The sequence below is a fragment of the Urtica dioica genome, chromosome 10 (assembly GCF_054948205.1).
Source record: "Urtica dioica subsp. dioica isolate 48M chromosome 10, U.dioica_male_clone48M_v1_H2, whole genome shotgun sequence".
In the NCBI taxonomy this organism is placed as follows: Eukaryota; Viridiplantae; Streptophyta; class Magnoliopsida; order Rosales; family Urticaceae; genus Urtica; species Urtica dioica.
This window is the reverse complement of record NC_142765.1, coordinates 1,435,619-1,457,203: the sequence shown is the minus strand read 5'-3', so window position 1 is coordinate 1,457,203 and position 21,585 is coordinate 1,435,619. Positions and strand designations below refer to the sequence as shown.

General features: G+C 37.4%; 2 protein-coding genes and 1 pseudogene across 3 annotated transcripts; all 3 read right to left on the bottom strand.

The window, feature by feature from the left end:
• Positions 1-241: 241 nt before the first annotated feature.
• Positions 242-1,671, bottom strand: LOC149382898 (uncharacterized). Its single transcript, XM_089628888.1, has 3 exons — positions 1,447-1,671; positions 828-1,045; positions 242-755 (listed from the first exon to the last, which is right to left on the bottom strand). The coding sequence occupies exons 1-3, from the start codon at positions 1,669-1,671 to the stop codon at positions 242-244; spliced, it is 957 nt and encodes a 318-aa protein (XP_089485014.1).
• Positions 1,672-3,493: 1,822 nt separating this feature from the next.
• Positions 3,494-6,778, bottom strand: LOC149382897 (purple acid phosphatase 4-like; annotated as a pseudogene). Its single transcript, XR_016301707.1, has 11 exons — positions 6,439-6,778; positions 6,165-6,333; positions 5,930-6,089; positions 5,565-5,762; positions 5,390-5,456; positions 4,908-5,280; positions 4,730-4,837; positions 4,488-4,618; positions 4,294-4,398; positions 4,135-4,202; positions 3,494-4,040 (listed from the first exon to the last, which is right to left on the bottom strand). The product of XR_016301707.1 is annotated as a purple acid phosphatase 4-like (transcript).
• Positions 6,779-7,700: 922 nt separating this feature from the next.
• On the bottom strand, positions 7,701-10,940 carry LOC149382896 (putative disease resistance RPP13-like protein 1). Its single transcript, XM_089628887.1, has 2 exons — positions 8,345-10,940; positions 7,701-8,180 (listed from the first exon to the last, which is right to left on the bottom strand). Exons 1-2 carry the CDS (start codon positions 10,847-10,849, stop codon positions 7,701-7,703), a joined length of 2,985 nt encoding a protein of 994 aa, XP_089485013.1. The 5' UTR covers positions 10,850-10,940.
• Between the last annotated feature and the right edge of the window lie 10,645 nt (positions 10,941-21,585).

Genomic DNA, 21,585 nt, shown 5'->3' with positions numbered 1-21,585 from the left:
AACACAGAATAGAATGTTTCCAAACTTTCCATAGCATAACTCGCACAAACTCTTGATAGTCAGATTTATAAACAAGAGAGATTGATTTTGGCATCAACTTTGATTAGATTTTTGTGAGCATATTATAAGATAAAGAAGCACCTAATCTTTTAGGGTCCTGAGAGAATGATTAGAACTCTGATTCTATTGTTGTCATTGTCATCATCTTCTACATTTTGCGTTGACTCCCATAAGGCTTTCATCATATGACCTTCAAAGCAGTTGACAATGAGTCAATGAAAAAGTGTAATCGGACGATGGCATGTTTGCAAGGTATATCACACAAACCCCATTTGTTGCAAGCACACTTCTTTTCCTTCAAGTCTACAACGTATTGGTCCCCGTACATGCCTCTGACGTGGAAAGCAAGATCACCACCATAATCCGCAATGCAATGTGTTGATTTTAGTTTATTCTCCTCAATAAGTTGGAAAATACGTGGCCCAACAACAGTTTTCCAGCGACTTAATTCTTTTCTCTTAGCCTCGATCCTCCTCATCATGTAGCACCTCACCATCTCGAGAAGGGTTATAATAGGTTTGTCACGAGCTTCTAAAATTGCAGAATTAAACGACTCACATAAATTGTTGAGAAGTATGTCACAAGTAGGAACATCGCTAAAATGTGATCGACTCCATTGCTTTGGATCAAGGGCAACAAGCCACTTCCATGCATCGTTGTCCAAATTTTTCATTTTTTCCAATTCTGCCTCAAACCTATTCAGATATATAACAGAGTTAAGCACACATACAAAAATTGTAAAAATAATACATTAGTATTGAAATTACCTTGACTTAATTGTACTCTTAGCAGCTGCCCATAATATGATCTTTAATGCCAATCCCTTATGATTTGCTTTGAAGTTATTGTACAAGTGTCCTAATAGATTCAAGAAGCCCTTTTTGGCGATTTGAAATCCATGTAACACTGGAATCCCTGCGAATATCGAGATCTTCAAGCAAAAACTCCAAAAACCACACCCATGTATCATAACACTCAGATTCAACTACAGCATATGCAATTGGATAAATTGAATTATTCGCATCAACACTAACTGCGGCAAGCAACTGGCCTTTACTCGTTCTTTGTTGCAGCCACACACACATACAACCTTTGAAATTTTGGATTGACTTCACCAGTAGCTTGAGGATAACATTTCATTTTCACTGTAGATCAAGGATTAGCCCTTCTTAATTCCGCACAATAATCCCAAAGTCTAGATTATTGCTCCTTAGTCGATCCATCAATTTGAGCCCTTGCCAACTTTCTAGCCCGATAAAATTGCCATTTGGAAATGTCAATTTGAGTATCATCATTCACTTGTTGTTTGAACCCAGCAAATGACCATGTCGGTTGAGCTCTAAATTTGTTCAAGTACTTCTCACACAACCACTTTCCATCAAGTACCTTGTTTGAAAATTCCAATTGACAACTTTGTTCTTCATTTAAAGTCTTGATGACCCATGAGTCAGTGGCACTGTCAACAGATGCAAACAATGTCCATGGACATCCATCTGCACATCTAGCTCTGATTCGGACTTTGTCGTTCTTTAGAAGCCGAATATTGCGATGTGTCTTGATCACATGCTCCTTAATAGCCTTCTTCAATGAATCTGCATTAGGAAATACCATGCCTATCCGATATCATAAAGTTTCTTCCGAGATGAGATGATTTTATTGTTTCGCCGTTTTATTGCACATATTCACGAGGAAGGAAGTGACTTAATGTCGCAATTCGCAGGTTTTTTTTTTTTTTTCCCGGAAAAGTTAAGCATATAGCATGTAAATGTTATACGTTAAAATCATAGAAAAAAACTCAAATTAAAGTAAAATGCCATATTAGTAACGAGTAGGAAGAAGAGAGACGGAAAAAATGGAGTTAATATGAGAGACTGTGTGAATGGAATTTGTGAAGTACAATCGTGGAATTACTAGGAGTCCTTATGGTAGCCAATTTTGTCTTTCTTTCTCAAATGGATTAAGGTTGATTTGAGTTGAGAAAAAAAAAATTACACATGGATTAAAGGCATTTAAGAACTTATCATATTAGAATAAGGTATTTAGAAGAAGTAAAAAATTATATGCCACGTACAAACCCACGAGCTTAGGCAAGAGTAAGGTCCGACTTTATAAACATGTTTATTTGAATACTTGTGTCTGTGTTAAAGAATGATCTTATGTTTACATTTATGTTAAACGTTTCTTAAGGTCAAAGTTTGTAAAATCCATTAAACTTTTGAAATTTGAGTTCAAGGGCATAATTTTATGTTAAAATGATTTTTTTTTCAAGTAGGGGCCTAAGTTCTTCTTTTTTTTTTTCTTTTTTTTTTAAATGAAACGTGGACGGAACCACGGGAGTTTATTAGTGGACCCTGACTTGTGACGAAAGAATACCGATTACAACAGCATAATAAGTGAAATGAAAAAAAAACGTAAAACAAGGAAACTTGGATCGGCAAATCTAAATGATCTATGACAACAATGATCATTATCGCATTTGCGTGTCACTATACATGGATCATTATTTTCTTAATGAATTATCTTTCAAGTTAATTATCTAACCTCTCTTAGAAGATTGTAATCCAGGTTCATATCAGTTTCTCACAGCATACTAGTATTGTACTAGTTAGGTTAACTATACACAATATTAATTATGAAGCAAAGCCGAAGATATAAATAAGAAATTAATACTGATTATTATAATAATAATAATATATATATTTTGAAGGGAAAACGGGCCTCATTAAAACCTCTCCGCCCCCGAACCGGTGCGATGAGGAGGAAAAAGAGTGTCCAAGAAACTCATATAAACACGGCATCAGCCGGAAAAATGAAATCTATCTGAGATTGCAAAGCCCATTTGCACAATTCACGGGACTCACCATTCAGATTCCTTTTAATCCATTTAAATGAAATCCAATAAAAATTAAGCATCAACTCTAACACAGAAGAGAATAAGGAATAAAAGCCTCCAATCCGGACACTGGAAGGACCGACTAAGACTAAGCCTCAACACAGAATAGAATGTTTCCATAGCATAACTCGCACAAACTCTTGATAGTCAGCTTTGAAAACAATTGAAATTGATCTGGCATCAACTTTGATTAGATTTTTGTGAGCATATTATAAGATAAAGAAGCACCTAATCTTTTAGGGTCCTGAGAGAATGATTAGAACTCTGATTCTATTGTTGTCATTGTCATCATCTTCTACATTTTGCGTCGACTCCCATAAGGCTTTCATCATATGACCTTCAAAGCAGTTGACAATGAGTCAATGAAAAAGTGTAATCGGACGAACCAAAACATTAGCTCCGAAAAGAAAGAAAAAGTTACAACGATTCCACTCTCCAATTTCATAGAATATAATAATGTATATGTAGCGTTTATTCCCTGTTTTCACAACAGAACCAGACGAATCTTGAAACGCAAGTAACGATCTTCAACCTAAGAACTAATGCAAAAACAATTAAATTGGACAAGACACAGATTTACCCTGGTTCGATCAAAATGATCTACATCCAGCAACGAGTCCGATCCACTATCTTCTTGAACAATTACAAACTTAGCTTCGATTACAATCTTCTACCGAGAAACTCCCAATTCTAGGGTTCTTGAGAGAAATCTTTTCTAGAGATTCATGAGAGGTAAGAGAGAGAGTAATGTAGTTCTATTTCTGTGTAACCCACACTGGGATACGAGTTTCTCTATTTATAGATCATAGAGAAGCCGTTTACAAGGGTTGTTATTCAAACTGACAAAAGGAATAAGATCAACACCTCACAGTATAGTTACAAACGAGAGAAAAAAAAAAATTCTAGATGGCTGGATGAAGGAGCTTGGACTTGTTCGTAAAACGCAATCTCTGCGTTTGTCGTTGTCAATTCTACTCACATGAACCCTTGTCCGTCGTAAAAAAAATTCACCCCTGCTCCGTTTAAACCTTTTACGTCTCCACGCCATGCCTTTGACCCCACCCCACTAGTCAAAAACTCCACCGGGCTGAAAATCCAGAAAGTAAAAAAGTTCATATCATTGTTAATTAATTTAGTCATAAAAAAAAAACCAGTAATTTTTGAAATTTTCTAATTTTTACCTTCTTGTGGCACTTAAATGTTCTAGACAATGGTCATGACCGTTCATGTAGAAATCGACATTATTGGCCTGTTGAAATTGAGCAAGATAAAGTTAGAGGACTATCTTTAGTAAAATAAAATAGAGATTACTAAGCTTTGATCTTCAGGGAAAAATATACCTCAAGAATTGGAAGAAGCTTGTCGTTGAGTTCCTTTGTGTCACCATGATGACCAACCACAATCTTCCACGTGGCAGACGATTCCCTCAACCCCGATTCCACATCCTATCGCAGATTTTCGAGATTATCAGTACTACTACATTACTAAATTAAAAATATATATATATATATATATATATATAAAAAAAAGTCACCTCCAATATGGTGGAGATATAAGGCTTGCGCGATGAAATGCCTCGCCAATCGTAAGTATGATCTTCCGTTGCAGAGAAATACATGTCAACGAACGGTGTTGTGTCTACGAAGAAAAACTCTGCCACCACCTCTGCACGAATAATTACATAACTTATATTTTAATTCATTGATGATACGACAAGATTCACTAGCAGTAGGAAGAGAAGTTGGAATCACCGGAAAAAAAAAAAAAAACACTGACCGGCGTCGACCACAAAAGATCTCAAGCACGTCCATCGGCTATCGATTTCTTTAAGCCAAGGGCTGGGTTGGGCCTCGGCGTCCCCTCTGTAATCATGATTTCCCAAAACTGGCCAATAACTTTCAAAATTAGACCCAAAAACAAAACAACACGACGTTAAAAAGATATTGAAACTTACCACTGTTCCAAGGCCTTTGAAGGCTCTTTGCGGTGTAGATTTTTGTGAACGATTCTTCAAATGCCGTGTCGTGCTCACTCATCAAACCGTCGTCGTAGAAATTGATACTACGAAGTTGATTCCTAGTTCTTCTCCAACATTTCCCATCTTCACATGATAAAAAACCCCAAGCTAAGTTGACAATGAGGCTCTGCTTTGTTCATAGAATATGTGTGAAAGCCTTCTCACCACTCTCCAATTTTTTCTCGCCCACCTTTATACAATGATTTCACTCGCACAATAATCTTGTCGCGAAATCGGCGTGGAAGTTTGAATCTCGACAGCGTAAGTTCCGTTCTGATGCACTTTTTTTGGCTCCAACAAAATGATGTCACTGATATATACGAGTGTATAGAATTAAAGAGAAGAGAAAAAATGTAAGCTTAATGTGACATTATTCGTAAGCTAATTAACTATATCAGCGTGGATACAAAAACACTCACAAGGGCAGCGATGTCATTCTCTACCAGCGCGAGTGATCACCATTCTCTGTGTTCAGCGCTCCAGCTTCTGCCACATGGCATACTCGTGATGTTTATAAGAAAAGAAGAAAAAAATAACATTAAAAACCCACGGTTAACCGTTACAACTTGTTCCAGATAAGCCAATGCACTTTACCTGTGATCCATAAGAGCAAAGACTACGATATGTAAATGTTGATAAGACTGTAGAGAAGACAGTGCTGAGCGAGTGTCTTCCACGTGGCGTTCTGTGAATGGTCAAATTAAGGCCGAGGCAGTTTATTTGAAGAGAATGATCCTTGATGGAGGCAATCAATGATAACTAAGCCGTACACAATCATTACTCTGTCTCTTCCTACAAATAGAAAACCAAAATAGAAGACAATTCTTTGTATAACATCTACATGAATAAATTATAATTAATAAAAAAAGGACCATATCACTATAGTAAAATCAATAGTAGTAATAATACTATGTACATATACTCAGAAAAAGGAAAATAGAAATCAAATGTCCTTTCACCTTCAAAGAAACGATGATGAAAACTTGACCAGCTTGAAGAAATGTTTTCTGGACCTGAGAGAATAATTAGAACTATGATTCCATTATTGCAGCGTAATAACCATCATCAAGATTGCCCCTCCATTTGAACCACAATTTTGAGCCTTTGCATCAACTTGTTCTGAATAATACGTTTACTTTATAATTATAATACCTCGAATTTCGATGAGATATATTTCTGCAAAAGCCTACGTACCTAATAGAGCTCGGTATAGGATCACGTCCACGCGGACATGGCATTCCGTGAAGCTTGAGACATTATGATTACAATCCGTAGTACACAATTAATTATCTTGTTTCAATATCTGCACATAAGTTTCAATCTTGATAGCTTTCTTCAATCAGCAAGTATTGGATCCAACTACCTGATTATCACCATAGACAAACAGTGAACAATAGAATAGAAAATATATTTTCCATTTAGATATCAAGTCATTAAATTGATGAGATATTTGAATGCTTGTCCGCACCTATGAATAGTAGTCAAATTACACCATTCTTGCTCCAAATGATCAAATGATATATTAAACATTAATTCCTTGACTTGAATTACGGCCTCCTTGACTAATAATTTCTTGCTGAGGCAGATATTAAAATTAATAGTTGGTGAGTCTGAGGCCATGCACTGAGTATCTACAAATAGCAAACCAATCAAGAACACATTTGTTTTGTAAAACATCTACTTAAAATAAATTATTATAAAAAAATTAGCAGTAAAATATATAGAAAATGGAAAAAAGGATGCGCCAGTACATATACATGATGTATGTGGTAATAATACCATGTACATATCTTATCAGAAAATGCAAAAAGAAAAAGGAATAGTTTTACCTGTCACTAAATCATTTAGCTTGCCCTCACACCGTTGCTTCAATGGTATCAACAGAGCTTTGTTTTGCAAACACCGTCCTCGATTGACTTGATTTCCACAGACACAACGATTGAAGACTGAGCCACATCTTAAGACACAAAGCTTCAAAAAAACCAAAATCAATCAATTCCGCAAGAGAAACAATTTCAAAAATGTCAATTGCCAAGTCCAATTAAAAAATAAGTCTCAACAAAAGAAACCCAAGTAAGAGCACAATGGCCATAATAATAAACCCAGTTCTTAAGCTTTCAAACCTAACGTTTTTTTGATCCTAGTCCTTCAATTCCACATGATCAAGCAATTCAAATTCGATTATCACAATTCAAATCGATTCCACATGCAGTAAGTTTTTCAGCTTTATATAAAACCTGAACTTCCAAACCAAAATCAATCAATTCAACAAAAGAAACACTGAAGTAAAACCCCAACCCATACTTGATTCCAAAAACGTCAATTGACGAGTCCAATTCTAAAAATCACTGTATACAGAAGATACCCAATTAATAATAAAATCAGAGTAGTCGTAATAGTAAATCCAGTTCTAAACCTAACATTTTACCATTCCCGTCCTTCAATTCCCGGACCAAGCACGTCAAATTTAATAATAACAATTCAAAATCGATTCCACAAACCTTATCGTTAATCATGAGAATCATTGACACCACGTGCTGGAACGTTCTCCAAGTACTGGTTGACCTCAAGAACTATGCAAAGGCACGGGCTTGCTTTGCCCCTTTACGAACAAAGAAACCAGCATTAGAGTTTAATAAAATTTAAATGGTAAGGGATCGTCAGTAGTAATAGTAGCATGTATATCATTTTATCAGAAAAATTATAAAATAATAAATGAATAATTTACCTTTAATCATATTCTAATTCCGATGTTGATTGAACTTTGATTTCAGGGATGTGGGCAATCTTATGCCAATCTTGCCCTTTGTCTTTCTCACACCGTTGCTTCAACAATGGATGGCATCCAATGATATCTAAAACAGAGAGAGAAGCGGGCAAGCCTTGTTCGGGCAAACACTGAAGCTGACGGCACCCATCAATCCACAAATCCTTAAGGTTGGTGAGTTGTTGAAAGGCCTCGCCGTTTAGGGCCAACAGATTGCTACAACTCCCGATCTCAATCTCAGTCAGAGTGGTGGGGAGCAATATTCCATCACCAGGAAACGAATCCCCTTTCCAATAACAGATTCTCAACTCCTTAAGGTTGGTGAGTTGTTGAAAGGCCTCGCCGTTTAGGGCCAACAGATTCCTACTGTCATAGATAATAATCTCAACCATAGTGGGGGGGAGCAATATTCCATCACCAGGAAACGAATCCCCTTCCCAAGTCTGTGTAGATCCCACTTCAAAAGCTTTTTGAACTTACTTATGTAAAGCTTTTCTAGTTTAGAGAGAGAGTCGGGGTGTACATGACAAGCATCCGACGTGTTTGGTAAGCTCATCTTCAACTCCGGACATTCATGTAACCTTAGACAACTCAGTTAACTCTTAACTAAGGATGTGAAAGAGGTGCCACTAGTACTGCTGCCACCGTACAACTCATCACCCACACTCACCACGCTATCAAACTTCCATATTCTAAGGTCTTTGAGGCATGGCAATTGTCCCAACGGAGGCAAAATGCAACAGCTTTTACAATTCTCTAGCGTGATCGATACTATGTTGGAAAATGAATCGTGTCCCACCCAATCTGAAAATATCGTGCCTCTGTAATACTTGATTGCAAGAGTTTTCATATTTGTATGAGGCTGAAGAGAATCCAGTATTTCTCTTTCTCTCTCCGAACTATTTGCATCGCCGGCAGATTCTTCACTCCATTGCAAACTTAGATCTGTAATGCGCTTCTTATTCTTCAAATCAGCCTCCAAAGCCTCATTCGCATCACCCACATTTTCAATACTCGAAATCTCAAGTCTTCCCATGAAAGGCTGAACATGTTTCACTTCTTTAATATTATTCCCCCTATCTCCAAAACCAACAACTATTTTACTCCATGTCACCAAAGACTTCATATTTTTTATTTGGAAGTTCATTTCTTTTACAGGTGTTCCAAAAATATCAAGATGCCGCAAATTGACAAGCCTTTCCATGTTTTTGGGCAACGCTCTAAGATAACGACACTCCGACAGCAGTAAGGTTTGCAAGTTGTACAAACTACATATTGAAGCAGGTAATTCTGTAATCTTAGAGTAGGATAAGTCCAAGTACCTCAAATGTATCAAATCATTAATTGAACAAGAGATTGATCTGATTTCTGAACCACGTAAACCAAGAACTCTTAAGCATCTTCCTGATGTCCAAAAGGAAGATTCGGGAGGCAAGTGAGAACCGTAAAATAATTTTGCTGATCTAATAAATGTGCGCCAATACTTGGCATCACATATACTCTTTAAATCTTCACACTTCTCGCTATATGATAAATGACGAGTATGCCTTGGAATGCTATGCAAGTCGTTGCTCTCGTCCAGCCTGAAACAAAATCCACGGGATACGAACATGGCCAAATCGTGAACAAGGTCGTGCATGAGGAAAATCGAGTCATCTTGACTACTTGACTTCTGAAACAACGACCTCGCTACAAGATCTTCAAAGTAGTCTTTTCCAACTTCCTCCATCGTCATAGCTTTCTTATCACTCTGCAAAAATCCTTCACCCATCCACAACAAGATTATCCTTTCTCTGTCAAACTCATAGTCTTTCGGAAACATGGCGCAATAAGAGAAACATCGTTTTAGATGTGTTGGCATGCGGCGATAACTCAACCATAAAGCAGGAAGGATATTCATTTCTTCACTATACAACTCATTCCACGCATCGCTTTTGAGTATGTTTTCCCATTTCCTTAGATTTCGTTCGGATCGTAATAGACCGCCAAGAGATTTTATAGCTAAGGGAAGACCTTTGCACTTCTTCACGATCTCTCTTCCAATCGCTTGCAAATCTTGATGTGCATGAGCGTCTTCTTTGTTTCTAAAAGCATGCCGTGAAAATAACAGCCAACAATCTTCGGTCGACAAATTAGCTAAGTCATAAGTAGAAGTTTTTCCACAAGCCATGACAAAGGCAACATTTGTATTTCGTGTAGTCACAATGATCTTACTTCCTTTCGCTACAGACTCAAAAGAGCTCTTCAAACAGTCCCAGAGATGATACTTCTCATTCCAAACATCATCAAGAACCAGGAGAAATTTCTTCCCTCTTAAGGAATCCCTCAGTTTTCGTTGAATCTCCGACAACTCTTGAATACGGCACTCTTGCGATGTGACCGTTCCCAAGATTATTGTTGTAATCTTATAGTTGTCGAAATCATCTGATACCGTCACCCATGCTCTAAGATCAAAACGATCTTTGACTCTAGCATCATCATAAACGAGCTGAGCAAGCGTGGTTTTGCCGATACCACCCATCCCTACAATCGGAATGACAGATAACTTTTCCTCGCTATCATCGCTGGAGAGCAACAAGTCAATGATAGCCTCTATGTCACCTTTCCTTCCGTAAATGCTAGATTCTTCAGCCAACGGAGTGGGTGGCCTTTGAGAGGAATGCATTTCTCCAAGACCGTCTCTCAGGCCGAGATCATCCTTTTGCTCTACTAGTTCCTTGAATCTGCGAAGGATCTCCGTGGCTTCTTTCCTGACCATGTCATCAAATTCAGGGGTGAAAAAATCAGTTAGGATACTGGAACTCGAAGGCTGATGAGGTTCCATCTTTAGCCTCAGAGCTTCGGCATTGATGGCATCGAGCAAATCATCAGCGCGGTACACCACGGCATTGAGGTCTTCGAGCCACTCCCTGACATCATTGTCCGAGATCTGCTTCTCCTCCGCGTCGTTGACCAGCTTCGCCACCGATTTGACCAAGCTCCTCACCTCACGCAAAACATCCTCAATTGGTTGCTTTCCACGGAACAGCTTGGGGATGTCTTTTGGAGCCAACCTCTCAAACAAGACTTGAAGAAAAGAAGAAAGCAACGCTCCTCCAACCAACTCAGCCATTTCTATCACTTCCACAGATCAAGGTTTCACTATTTTACAAAAGGTATAGAATCAAAGTAAGACAATACTTTCCTAAAAAAAAAGAAGGTGATCGTAATTATAGACTGATTAATTTTAGTCCAAAGTTGTCTTTAATTAGCAGACTACCATAACAATAAAAATAATAATAAAAACAAAGAATTATAGAACTATATAAAATATAAAGAAAGAAAAAACGGGTCGACGTTGATAGTAGATCAAGGTTTCTATATAAAAGTTGCCTTTAATTAGCAAACTACCAACCAACTCAGCCATGTCTAACTGATAATAGATCAAGGTTTCTCTATTGTCAAAGTAAGACAGTATTTATAGAGTAACTAGTTCCAGAGTTGCCTTTTTAACAAACTAGCATAGCAATAAATATATAAAAATTAGGGCGCTCTAGCTTATTAGTCTTTTTAAAACTTAGAATTGTGAAATAACCAACGTTTTAGTAATATTTGGTAATTAGCCAATCTTTCATGCAATAAGACATAATTACCCTTATTTTTTCCCCTAATTATTTACCAAAAATAAATTAAATGAAAATAATTTATTTATACCTAAATACTCTCTCTCTCTCTCTCTCTCTCTCTCTCTCTTTGTTACATTTTTAGTCATAACAGAGGTTAAAAAAAAACATCTCGCAGTTAATAGTCGGTAATAACTGTTAATAGGTTTCTACCAGAAACTTATTAACAGTTATTACCGACTATTAGTTAAAGCAGAAACCTATTAACAGTTATTAACGATTATTAACTGCGGTTTTTATGTTTTTGACATTTTTTCATAACTAAAAAAATGTGACGAGAGAGAGAGAGAGAGAGAGAGAGAAAGAGAGAGAGAGTGTGAGCATGAAAAATATAGAGAGAGAGATAACTGAGATCCTAATAATTAGGGATTTTGAATAATAAATTAAATTTTATTAATTTCGAAAATAAATTATATTAACTAATTAATAAGGGTAAAAATGGTATAAACAATATGCCACATAAGCAAAATGGCTATAAATCAAAAAAGTTTGAAACGTATGACAGAACGAAATTCTTAAATTTGAATTGGCTTAATCAGTTACAAAACTCTAAAAATTATAGAACTATATAAAATATAAAGAGATCTCAAATAAATAAACTTACAGGTAGACGAAGTTGTTCTCCAAAAGATGATTCGTTGAGTTCTCCGAAGTCCAAACACACACAAATAAAATAAAATACAAGAGTAGTGAATTGTGAGCAAAGTATGGTAAGTGATGAGGTCAACAAACGGCTATAGAAAATTATTAATATAGAATTAAAGTAAGACAGTATGCATTGATCAGTAATTACTTTGATTCCAAAGTTGTCTTCTTAACAAGTTTCTATAGCAATATGTATAGAATCAAAGTATAGAAGCGTTGCATGGGGGTTTAATTATCAATATTAGAAGCGTTGACTCTTTTTTTTTTTTTTTTTTTTTTTACTTTTCCTATCACAAGGAAACCAATGTTCATGGGCGTCTTATCATATAGCTAGTGGGCACTTGGAAAGCAAAAAATTATTTACTCTAAAAAATTAAAAAAAAAATAAATAAAAAACTTTATTTTAGCCTCCTCAACTCGGTTTTTAGTTTAGTCTCTGAATCAAAGTAACGAATTTGATTCCAAAGTTGCACTTTTAACAACCTAGCATAGCAATAAATACAGATTTATAGAACTATAACAAAAAACTTACAAGAAGATGACGTTGTTCTTGTTAAGAAGATGATTTGTTGAATTCTCCAAACACACACAAAAATACTAGAGTAGCTAAAAAGATGCACGAAGACAAAGGGTTCTGTATAGAATAGATAGATATACACAATGGTTAAAAATACTGGCAAGTCAAAGTGAGTATTAAACAATGCGCGGACGTCAATATGGATTCTTAAAAAAAATTAAATAAAATGAATATACAAACGTGAATTAAGATTCATTTTACGGAGGACCTCTTCATAGCCTTGAGTTCAAATGCCATCAAACCGAATATTAAAACAAAGTTTAACATCATATTTGTGAATTGTGAGCAGAAAGTATCGCAGTGGAGGAGGTTAACAAAGACTATAAAGAATATCATAGCAATTGAAAGAGCGTTGATTCTTATTTGCTATTTTTTTCTTTTCCTTGTACCACGCGGAAAGTGAAACAATAATTAGTGGAACTGTGAGAGAAAGAAAGATGAGATACCAATTATATTCCACTCTCTTTTTTATTTGTTTATTTTTTAAAGAAAGCATGCAGACATACACGGTTTCACATGAGAGGTTTGATTATAACTATTATAGAAATAGTTACACAAATACACCGTTAGATTGTGTGAAAGTTGCCTTCTTAACAAGTTTCTATAGCAAACTATATAGAATCAATAAGACAATATTCTATTTCAAAAAAAAAAAAAGTAAGACAGTATTCAATGAGTAAGTTTTTATTTATTACGAAGCTGCCTTCTTAACAAGTTAACGTCGCAATAAAAAAAATTATGTAACTACATTAAATATTTACCAAAAAAAAAAGAACTCACCAGAGAGACGAAGTTGCTACGCAGAAGATGAATAGTTGAAAATCTCCACAAAACTATGGCAATTGAAATTTGAATGAGTGTTGGTTCCTATTTACACAATAATTCATTGTCTGTCTGTCCACTCCCTACCATGTTTGATGTATTCATTGCGGGGAAGCAAAGAAAGTAAATGCACAAAGGGTAAAGAGAGACGGTTCATTATTTGACACTAGAGCACAAAAAGTGGGTCCCACTACTTTCAAAATCTCAAGTTTTTTAACCCATTAGCTCTGGTAACACGCTGACATTGCTTTTTTTTTTTTTTTTTTTATATATACTTTTCCTGTCATGTGAAGGTGAAAACAATAATTCACTGGCCGGCCAGTGGAAAAACAAGAAATATGAGATATGATCACTTTTTTCAATTTGTTTTTTGGAAGGGCATTTGCTGAACCACTGGAGGTGGTAGGTACCACAATCAATTTTTTTCATTAATGTAAAAGCTAAATAAGCAACCAGTAAACAAGGTCATAAAAGATGAAACGTAACAATCAGTAATAAAGTTTTATACATATAATTTTTGTGTGATAAGCGTCACGATTTATATTTATGTGTATCTCGTGCATTTTAATATCAGAGAAATCTCACTGTATATTTAATGAACATTGAAATCAAATCAACTATAATTTGGTCAAATAATTACACTATTATATTATGAAGGAGCCGGAGTTTAGACATCTAACTTAATTGGACTTCTTATATTAATTTTTAAGCTCAACTATAAAATAATTAAAAATATAATTTGATAGATTTGTAGAGAAACGAGGAAAGAAAGAGAGAAAAGAAAAAAATAAGGAAAGGATCCAAAAGGAAATAAAAATCCTAATTTGTGCGTAAGAGATTTTTATTATTATTTGTAGTATTTCACTGATGCATTATGCATAGTAGGATTGTAATTGTTGTAGATATTTAATAAATAACGTCTCAAATAAACTAAATCTATTAATACTTAAAAAAAAAAACTAAATCTATTAATATGATCTCACGTCTATAACCCTTTTATGAAAAAAAAACGCGTATTAAGGTTCTTATAGTGTGCTAAGGATAATAACATCCTACAAAGTTGTCCATTTCACCTTCCATGTTTTATTTTTTTGCTCAATTTGTGAGACTTTGAGGGGCACAGTATCTATTATTATTATTATTATTATTATTATTATTATTATTATTATTATTATTATTATTATTTCCAAGACTAAAACTTCAAATTGACCCTAGTTGCTAAACTTAGAAGTTAGAAGTCGCTGTTGGTAAACTATTTTGTAACGTGTTACACATGGATGATTATTTTGTACATCGTCATCTCTTCATTTATTGGGTCCAACGAAATGAATGCTATTAATTTCTCACTGCAAAAACAATTAAGTGCCTTGACTTTTATCAACTCATCACTTCCAAAACTATCAAGTGCCTTCAGTGTTACAAAGTTACACAAAATTATTCACCAGCTCTTCGAAAAGAAAGATCTTTTTCCTTCACAAGTTAAATATGAGCCAAGTACGTAATTTGGTTAGGACTTATGTGAGATCTTTGAAATATCAAGATTAGACCTATTAGTTTAATAATATCTGAAATTAGATTTTTGGACACTTTTCGGACAAAAATGCCCTTGAAATTCAAATAACCCATATTCCTCTCATTTTTAAATCCTCTTCATCACAATTCTTGTCACCTTCGAATTGGTTTCGCTAGTTTAATAATATATGTTTAGCTTCGATTTAGAGGGTTTCGCATCGTTTTTGAAAAAAATTCCATAGTTTTTTAGGGTTTCGAAAACTCGTCGGAACGTGTCGGAATCCATCGGAACGTGTCGGAATCCATCTTTGGAGGTGAATTTTTTTTCTTTTTTTTTTAAACTGGGAATTTCCGATGAAGATCATCGGAATTTCTCACTGTATATTTCATGAACATTGAAATCAAATCAACTATGATTTGGTCAAATTATTACACTGCTATATTATGAAGGAGCCGGAGTGCCAGAGTTTAGACATGTTAAATAAATAAAAATAGGGTCTATTAGGAAAATAGCCAATTTAAACGTTTGATATCGCTCCGGCTCTCGGAGCGGCCTCGATCGGAGGACACTCCGATCTCGACAATAATCGTCTATGCTCTTGATCTTCTGCACTGCACCTTTTCCTATACAAATGAGTCAATTAATAAAAACACACCCTAAATAAATAAAACGAGAAATCGAGCTCGGTTCGCATACTTACTGATACAAGACTGAGGATTTGCGATCTTCGACTGTTCTTCCCCAACGATCATCTCGTCCTCCGCCCGAGATTCTTCTACCGGACCAGAGACTCAAATCTAAGTTTAACATCAATGTTGGTTAGATTTTGGGAAGCAAATACGTACAATATCTTTTTTTCCGGAGAAATCAGCATCACTATCGGCATGCTCTTCCTCGCCGTCAACCTTCTTCACAGTTTGAATGGAGAGTGAAAGACACGTCCTACCGTGCCAATATCGCGTACACATCTCTGAGTGCTTCCACCGGTAGCGACTGGTACTTTGATAATGGTTTCTCTCACCACATGACAGGTGATCATGCTTTCCTGACCAACGTGAAACCTTACTCTAATTGTCATGTTACCTTCGGCGATGGAGTGAAAGCCAAGATTATAGGAAAATGTCAGCTAAATTATCCTGGTATGTCTTGTTTGACTGAGGCTTTATTGGTGGAAGGTCTTACTGCTAATCTTATCAATATCAGTCAACTCTGTGATTTGAATTTGCGCGTCAATTTTACTCGTGATAAGTGTGTTGTGATGAATGAGAAACATGATGAACTTATGAAAGAACCAGATCTCGTGACAACTGCTACATGTGGACTCCTGCTTCAAACGCTCAAGTCAACAAATACCTTGTGACCAAGGTAGACGAAGCCAAGCTATGACATCAAAAGCTTGGTCACTTGAATCTTAGGAGCATGCAGAAAATTATATATGAGAAAGCCATTGTCGGTGTCCCTGATCTAAAGATTGTTGAAGGAAGAATCTGTGGTGAGTGCCAGATTGGAAAACAAGTCAAGAAGTCACACAAGACGGTGCAACATCTTACCACATCACGCGTTCTGGAACTTCTTCACATGGATCTGATGGGGCCAATGCAGGTTGAGAGTCTTGGAGGGAAGAGATACGTGTTTGTGTGTGTGGATGACTTCTCCAGGTATACTTGGGTTGATTTTATCCGTGAAAAATCTGACACTTTTGTTGTTTTTGAAGTTTTATGCAAGAAAGTTCAAAGCAAAAAGGGTGAAAGCATTGACAAAGTGATCAGAATCCGGAGCGATCATAGGAGAGAATTTGATAATATAAGTTTTACCAAGTTCTGTACTGCAGATGGAATAGCCCATGAATTTTCTGCCCCCATCACACCACAACAAAATGGGATAGTGGAAAGGAAAAATCGAACCCTTCAAGAAATGGCTAGAGTGATGATGCTGGCCAAAGACATTACACCTCACTTTTGGGCCGAAGTTCTCAACACAGCTTGTCATATTCATAATAGAGTTACTATTCGCTCAGGTACTACTATCACTCACTATGAAATATGGAGGGAGAGAAAGCCCAATATGAAATACTTTCATGTATTTGGCTATGTATGTTATATCCTTGCTGACAGAGATCCCCGACGCAAATTTGATCCTAAAAGTGATGAAGATATCTTTCTTGGGTACTCTAGAAACAGTCGGGCATATCGCGTCTTTAATAAACGCACTAAGTCTATGATGGAATCCATAAATGTGGTGGTTAATGTTGATCATGATGTCTCCAAAAGTACTAATGATGAAGATGAAGTGTTTCCCAGTAATACAGATGTCAGGACAGATGCTGAGAACATTGTGGACGACGTTTCCTCCGGGAGCCCAAATGTCAGGACAGATGTTGCTGACGAAGAGGATGACATAGTTCTTGATGAAGAGCCTTTCCCGGTGCCTGAACAGAGAGTTCCTTCAAGAAGAATTCAGAAAAATCATCCTATTCATGAGGTGATTGGTGAGATTGGTGAAGGAATGCGCACTCGCCCAAAAGCTCCTGTAAACTATCGTGAGATGATTGGTAAACTCTGTTTTGTCTCTAAGATTGAACCTAAGAATGTTAATGAGGCTATAGACGATGAATATTAGGTCAGTGCTATGCAAGAGGAACTTCTTCAGTTTGAGAGAAATGAAGTCTGGGAGTTAGTTCCTAGACCTGACAATGTAAATGTTATTGGAACGAAATGGATTTTAAAAAATAAATCTGATGAACATGGAAACATAACTCGAAACAAAGCCAGACTTGTTGCGCAAGGTTATACACAGGTTGAAGGTGTGGACTTTGATGAAACTTTTGCCTCTGTTGCTAGACTTGAGGCCATCAGACTCTTGCTTGGAATCTCTTGCCATCTCCACTTTAAACTATTTCAGATGGATGTTAAAAGTGCTTTCCTCAATGGGTACTTGAATGAGGAAGTGTATGTTGCCCAGCCTGGGTTTTGTAGACCCCAGCTCGCCTCAACATGTCTACAAGCTCAAAAAGGCTCTCTACGGCCTTAAGCAGGCACCTCGGGCATGGTATGATAGACAGACTCAGTTTCTTGTGCAGAATGAGTATATAAGAGGTGGAGTCGATAAAACCTTGTTCATAAAGAATGAGGATGGTAATCTCATGATTGCTCAAATTTATGTCGACGACATCGTTTTTGGAGGAATGTCGAACAAGATGGTGGACCTTTTTGTGCGACAAATGCAGTTTGAGTTTGAAATGAGCATGGTTGGTGAACTTAACTTTTTCTTGGGATTTCAGATCAGACAGATGAATGATGGTATCTTTATCTCCCAAAGTAAATATGCTAAAAACGTTGTGAAAAAGTTTGGTTTGGAAAAGTCCTCTCACAAGCGAACCCCCGCTGCTACTCATGTTAAACTCACTAAGGATGAGCTTGGTGAATCTGTTGATCAAAGCCTCTATAGGAGTATCATTGGTAGTCTTCTCTACCTTACTGCCAATCGACCTGACATAGCCTACTCAGTTGGTGTATGTGCTTGTTATCAGGCTAACCCCAAAGCAAGTCATCTGGCCCAAGCCAAGCGAATTGTGAGGTACATTTCAGGAACTACTGAATTTGGTCTTCTATATACTTATGATATCTCTTCTACGCTTGTGGGATACTGTGATGCTGACTGGGCAGGTAGCACGGTGGATAGAAGAAGCACGTCTGGTGGATGTTTCTATCTAGGGAACAATCTTATCTCCTGGTTTAGCAAGAAACAAAACTGCATCTCCTTGTCTACAGCTGAGTCTGAATACGTTGCTGCCGGAAGCAGTTGCACTCAGCTTCTTTGGATGAAACAGATGCTTGCTGAATATGGTGTCGGACAAGATGTCATGACATTGTTCTGCGACAATATCATTGCCATCAACATCTCAAAGAATCTACTCCAACATAGTAAGACTAAACACATTGAGATTAGGCATCATTTCATTCGAGATCTTGTGGAAGATAAAAAGATCAAACTCGAATATATTCAAAAGCAGCTCGCAGACATTTTTACAAAAGCCTTGGATGCTAACCGGTTTGAAAGTCTCAGATCCTCCCTAGGATTGTGTGTTTGAGCAATAGCAATTACTGAGATGTGGAGAGAGGTTTGGTCGTCCCTTCCTTTTGTTTAAAGTTAAAATCTCTCTAATCTTTGTTCGTGTGTTTTCAGTAAAAGCTTGTTCATAGGCCCATTTTTCTGGTTGGCTCATTCGACTATATTACCGGGCTAAAGTGCCACTTACTCTGCTTTTGGGCTTAAGATGGACCAAGGCTCATTCTATGTCACGACACCGTTTTGGGATATGTCAGCTGTTCAAACATGCAGACGGTTTTATTTTCGAGAAAGACTGGGAAGTTACCTCTTGTTCAAATTTCGCTATTTTGCTTATTTCTTCGCTCAAATTTCACAAAATTTCCCAAATTTGTGTAACCACTCTTCTCGACGGTTTTTATTGTGGTAGTTATCTTGGAACTCGTTTCAAAATGGTGGGAACAAGGAGCGGAATTAGCACCACTGACTCGTCCAAACAAGAGAAGACAAAGATGAGGACGAAGGATGTCAAGAAGAAATGGCTAGGGCAGGAGAGTAACAAGCATGGTGTACGGGTTCGTGGAATGCGACCCAGTAATCGCGCCGATGGTAATACCGGAGGTGCTAGTACTGGGTCATCTGTTCCGCCTGAAAACCCTTCCCTCTCCGCTGCCGGAAAAGCTATGATCAAGAAATCTACCATTTTCATCACCGACATTACTGGAGAAGTCAGTTCCAATAGCGCTTCAGAAGAGAGAGAAGAGGCGGATGTCACTGCCATGGAAGAAACCTTCACCAGCGGGTCCCCTCTGGAAAGCCCCCACAAAAATGTACAAGGTAATCCTGAAACTTCCATTCCTCCTGAAGATAACCCTAGGGATAGTGATATTTTGGAATCTCTTCTTGATGAGTAAGAACCACCTCATGATAATGCGATTGGAGGAATTCTGGGGTTAAGTAAAGATGTTGTGAAGGATGCTCCGACATCTTCTGCTCAGATTAGTGGGGATAAGGCTGATAGAAGACAAGATGCTGGAGAAGATGTTCTTGCCTCTTTGAAAGAAAAGGGCCAGCATTATGATGACATGTGTATTGCCACTCTTCTGTCTGAGAAAAGAAAGAAGAAGAGAAAGATGATGGAAGAAATCATGCCTGTTGTTCCCGTCCTGAAGAAGAAGAAGAAGAAGAAGAAACTGGTAAAGATGGGTTTAAACAAGAAGAAGTTGAAGGCAAAACCTGCTGAGAAGGTTGTTCCTGATGTTCTGAGATATATGGAGGACGAAGAGGAAGACCATGTTCCTCCTGAGAAGTTGTCTCTTGCTTCCAGGAAATCTGTTGGGGGTCAAAAACTTCCAAAAGATGTTCCCCCCGCTCATCTGGATAATGTCTCCTTTCATGGGGAAGATCGTGTCAGGAAATGGAGGTATGTATATCACAGAACTGTCTTTCTAGAAAAGGAACTGTCTAAGGAAGCCTTGAAAATTGATGCCATCATGGAACTTCTGTACGATGCCCAACTCATCAAAACTGTCTCTGGGATCGACCCTTATTACCCAAGACTGGTGAAGGAGTGCATTGTGAATTTATCTTCTGAAATTGACCAGCCACATCACTCTGAGTTTGGGAAAGTCTTCGTTCATGGTCACTGCTTTGATGTCTCCTCCTCTGCGATCAATGATTTCCTGTGACGACGGAGAATTGTCAATGCCGATCGACTTCCCTCCCTGGACGTGATTGCCAAAGAGCTCACCAACGACGAGAAGAAGACTTGGCCCTCTAAGGGTTCCCTACCCTCTTCAGATCTCTCTGCAAAATACTTTGTTTTGTACATAATTGGGGTTGCAAACTGGGCTCCTTCCTCTCATGGCTCGAGCATCAAGTCTGATCTGGCATGCCTCATTTATCAGATAGGTACTCGTGCTTCTTTCGACTTTGGAGATTTCGTTTTCAGCCACCTGGTCAAGCACGCTAAGTCCTATGCTGTGAAGCTTCCTATTGGCTTTCCCTCTCTCATCTCTGGTATGATGATGGCTCAAAAGAGAGATTTACTAAGGGCTGATGATATTGCTGGTAAACCCCCTAGTGAACTTTTCTTCAGTCATAAGTTATTTGAGGGAAAACATGCCAGAGATTATACAAAGATGTTGCTGCCCTCAAGGAGATCATAGATACCTCCTCTCGAAGAAAGGCTGCTTGTGAACGGCTTATCAAGGTAATGACTCATTCGTCTGCTGCTGATGGTGCTTCTTCTTATCAGTCGAGCCATACTGCAAGTCCTGCTGACAACAATGATGATGGAGAAACCGAGGATGATGCCGTCAGTGACTCTGAGGGCTCTGAAGGTCAAGACAATAATGTTTCTGCCGGGAATCCCTCTAGTTAATGTGTGTTTGTTTTCGGTCTGTTTGTTTCTCAGTGGTCTGTATCCTCTGTCTTCTCCCAGACTCATTTATGTCAGGTTCTCTCTTCGGTATTTCTTTGTTCTGACTTGGTTTGGTGTGTTTAAAGACTTCTTTCTGTATCCTACTTTATGGCTTCAAAGACTTCTATTTGGCTTGCTATGTTTGTCTGCTGTTTGCTTC

What these genes read in the sequence shown, in the direction of transcription:
- LOC149382898 (XM_089628888.1), bottom strand. Translation starts at nt 1,671, where the DNA reads ATGGTATTTCCTAATGCAGATTCATTGAAGAAGGCTATTAAGGAGCAT. An exon ending in AATTGGAATTTTCAAACAAG is followed by an intron (nt 1,046 to 1,446) that starts GTACTTGATGGA and finishes CATATGCTGTAG; the next exon opens with TTGAATCTGAGTGTTATGAT. An exon ending in AAGAGTACAATTAAGTCAAG is followed by an intron (nt 756 to 827) that starts GTAATTTCAATA and finishes ATATCTGAATAG; the next exon opens with GTTTGAGGCAGAATTGGAAA.
- LOC149382896 (XM_089628887.1), bottom strand. Translation starts at nt 10,849, where the DNA reads ATGGCTGAGTTGGTTGGAGGAGCGTTGCTTTCTTCTTTTCTTCAAGTC. An exon ending in GCACCTCTTTCACATCCTTA is followed by an intron (nt 8,181 to 8,344) that starts GTTAAGAGTTAA and finishes GGATCTACACAG; the next exon opens with ACTTGGGAAGGGGATTCGTT.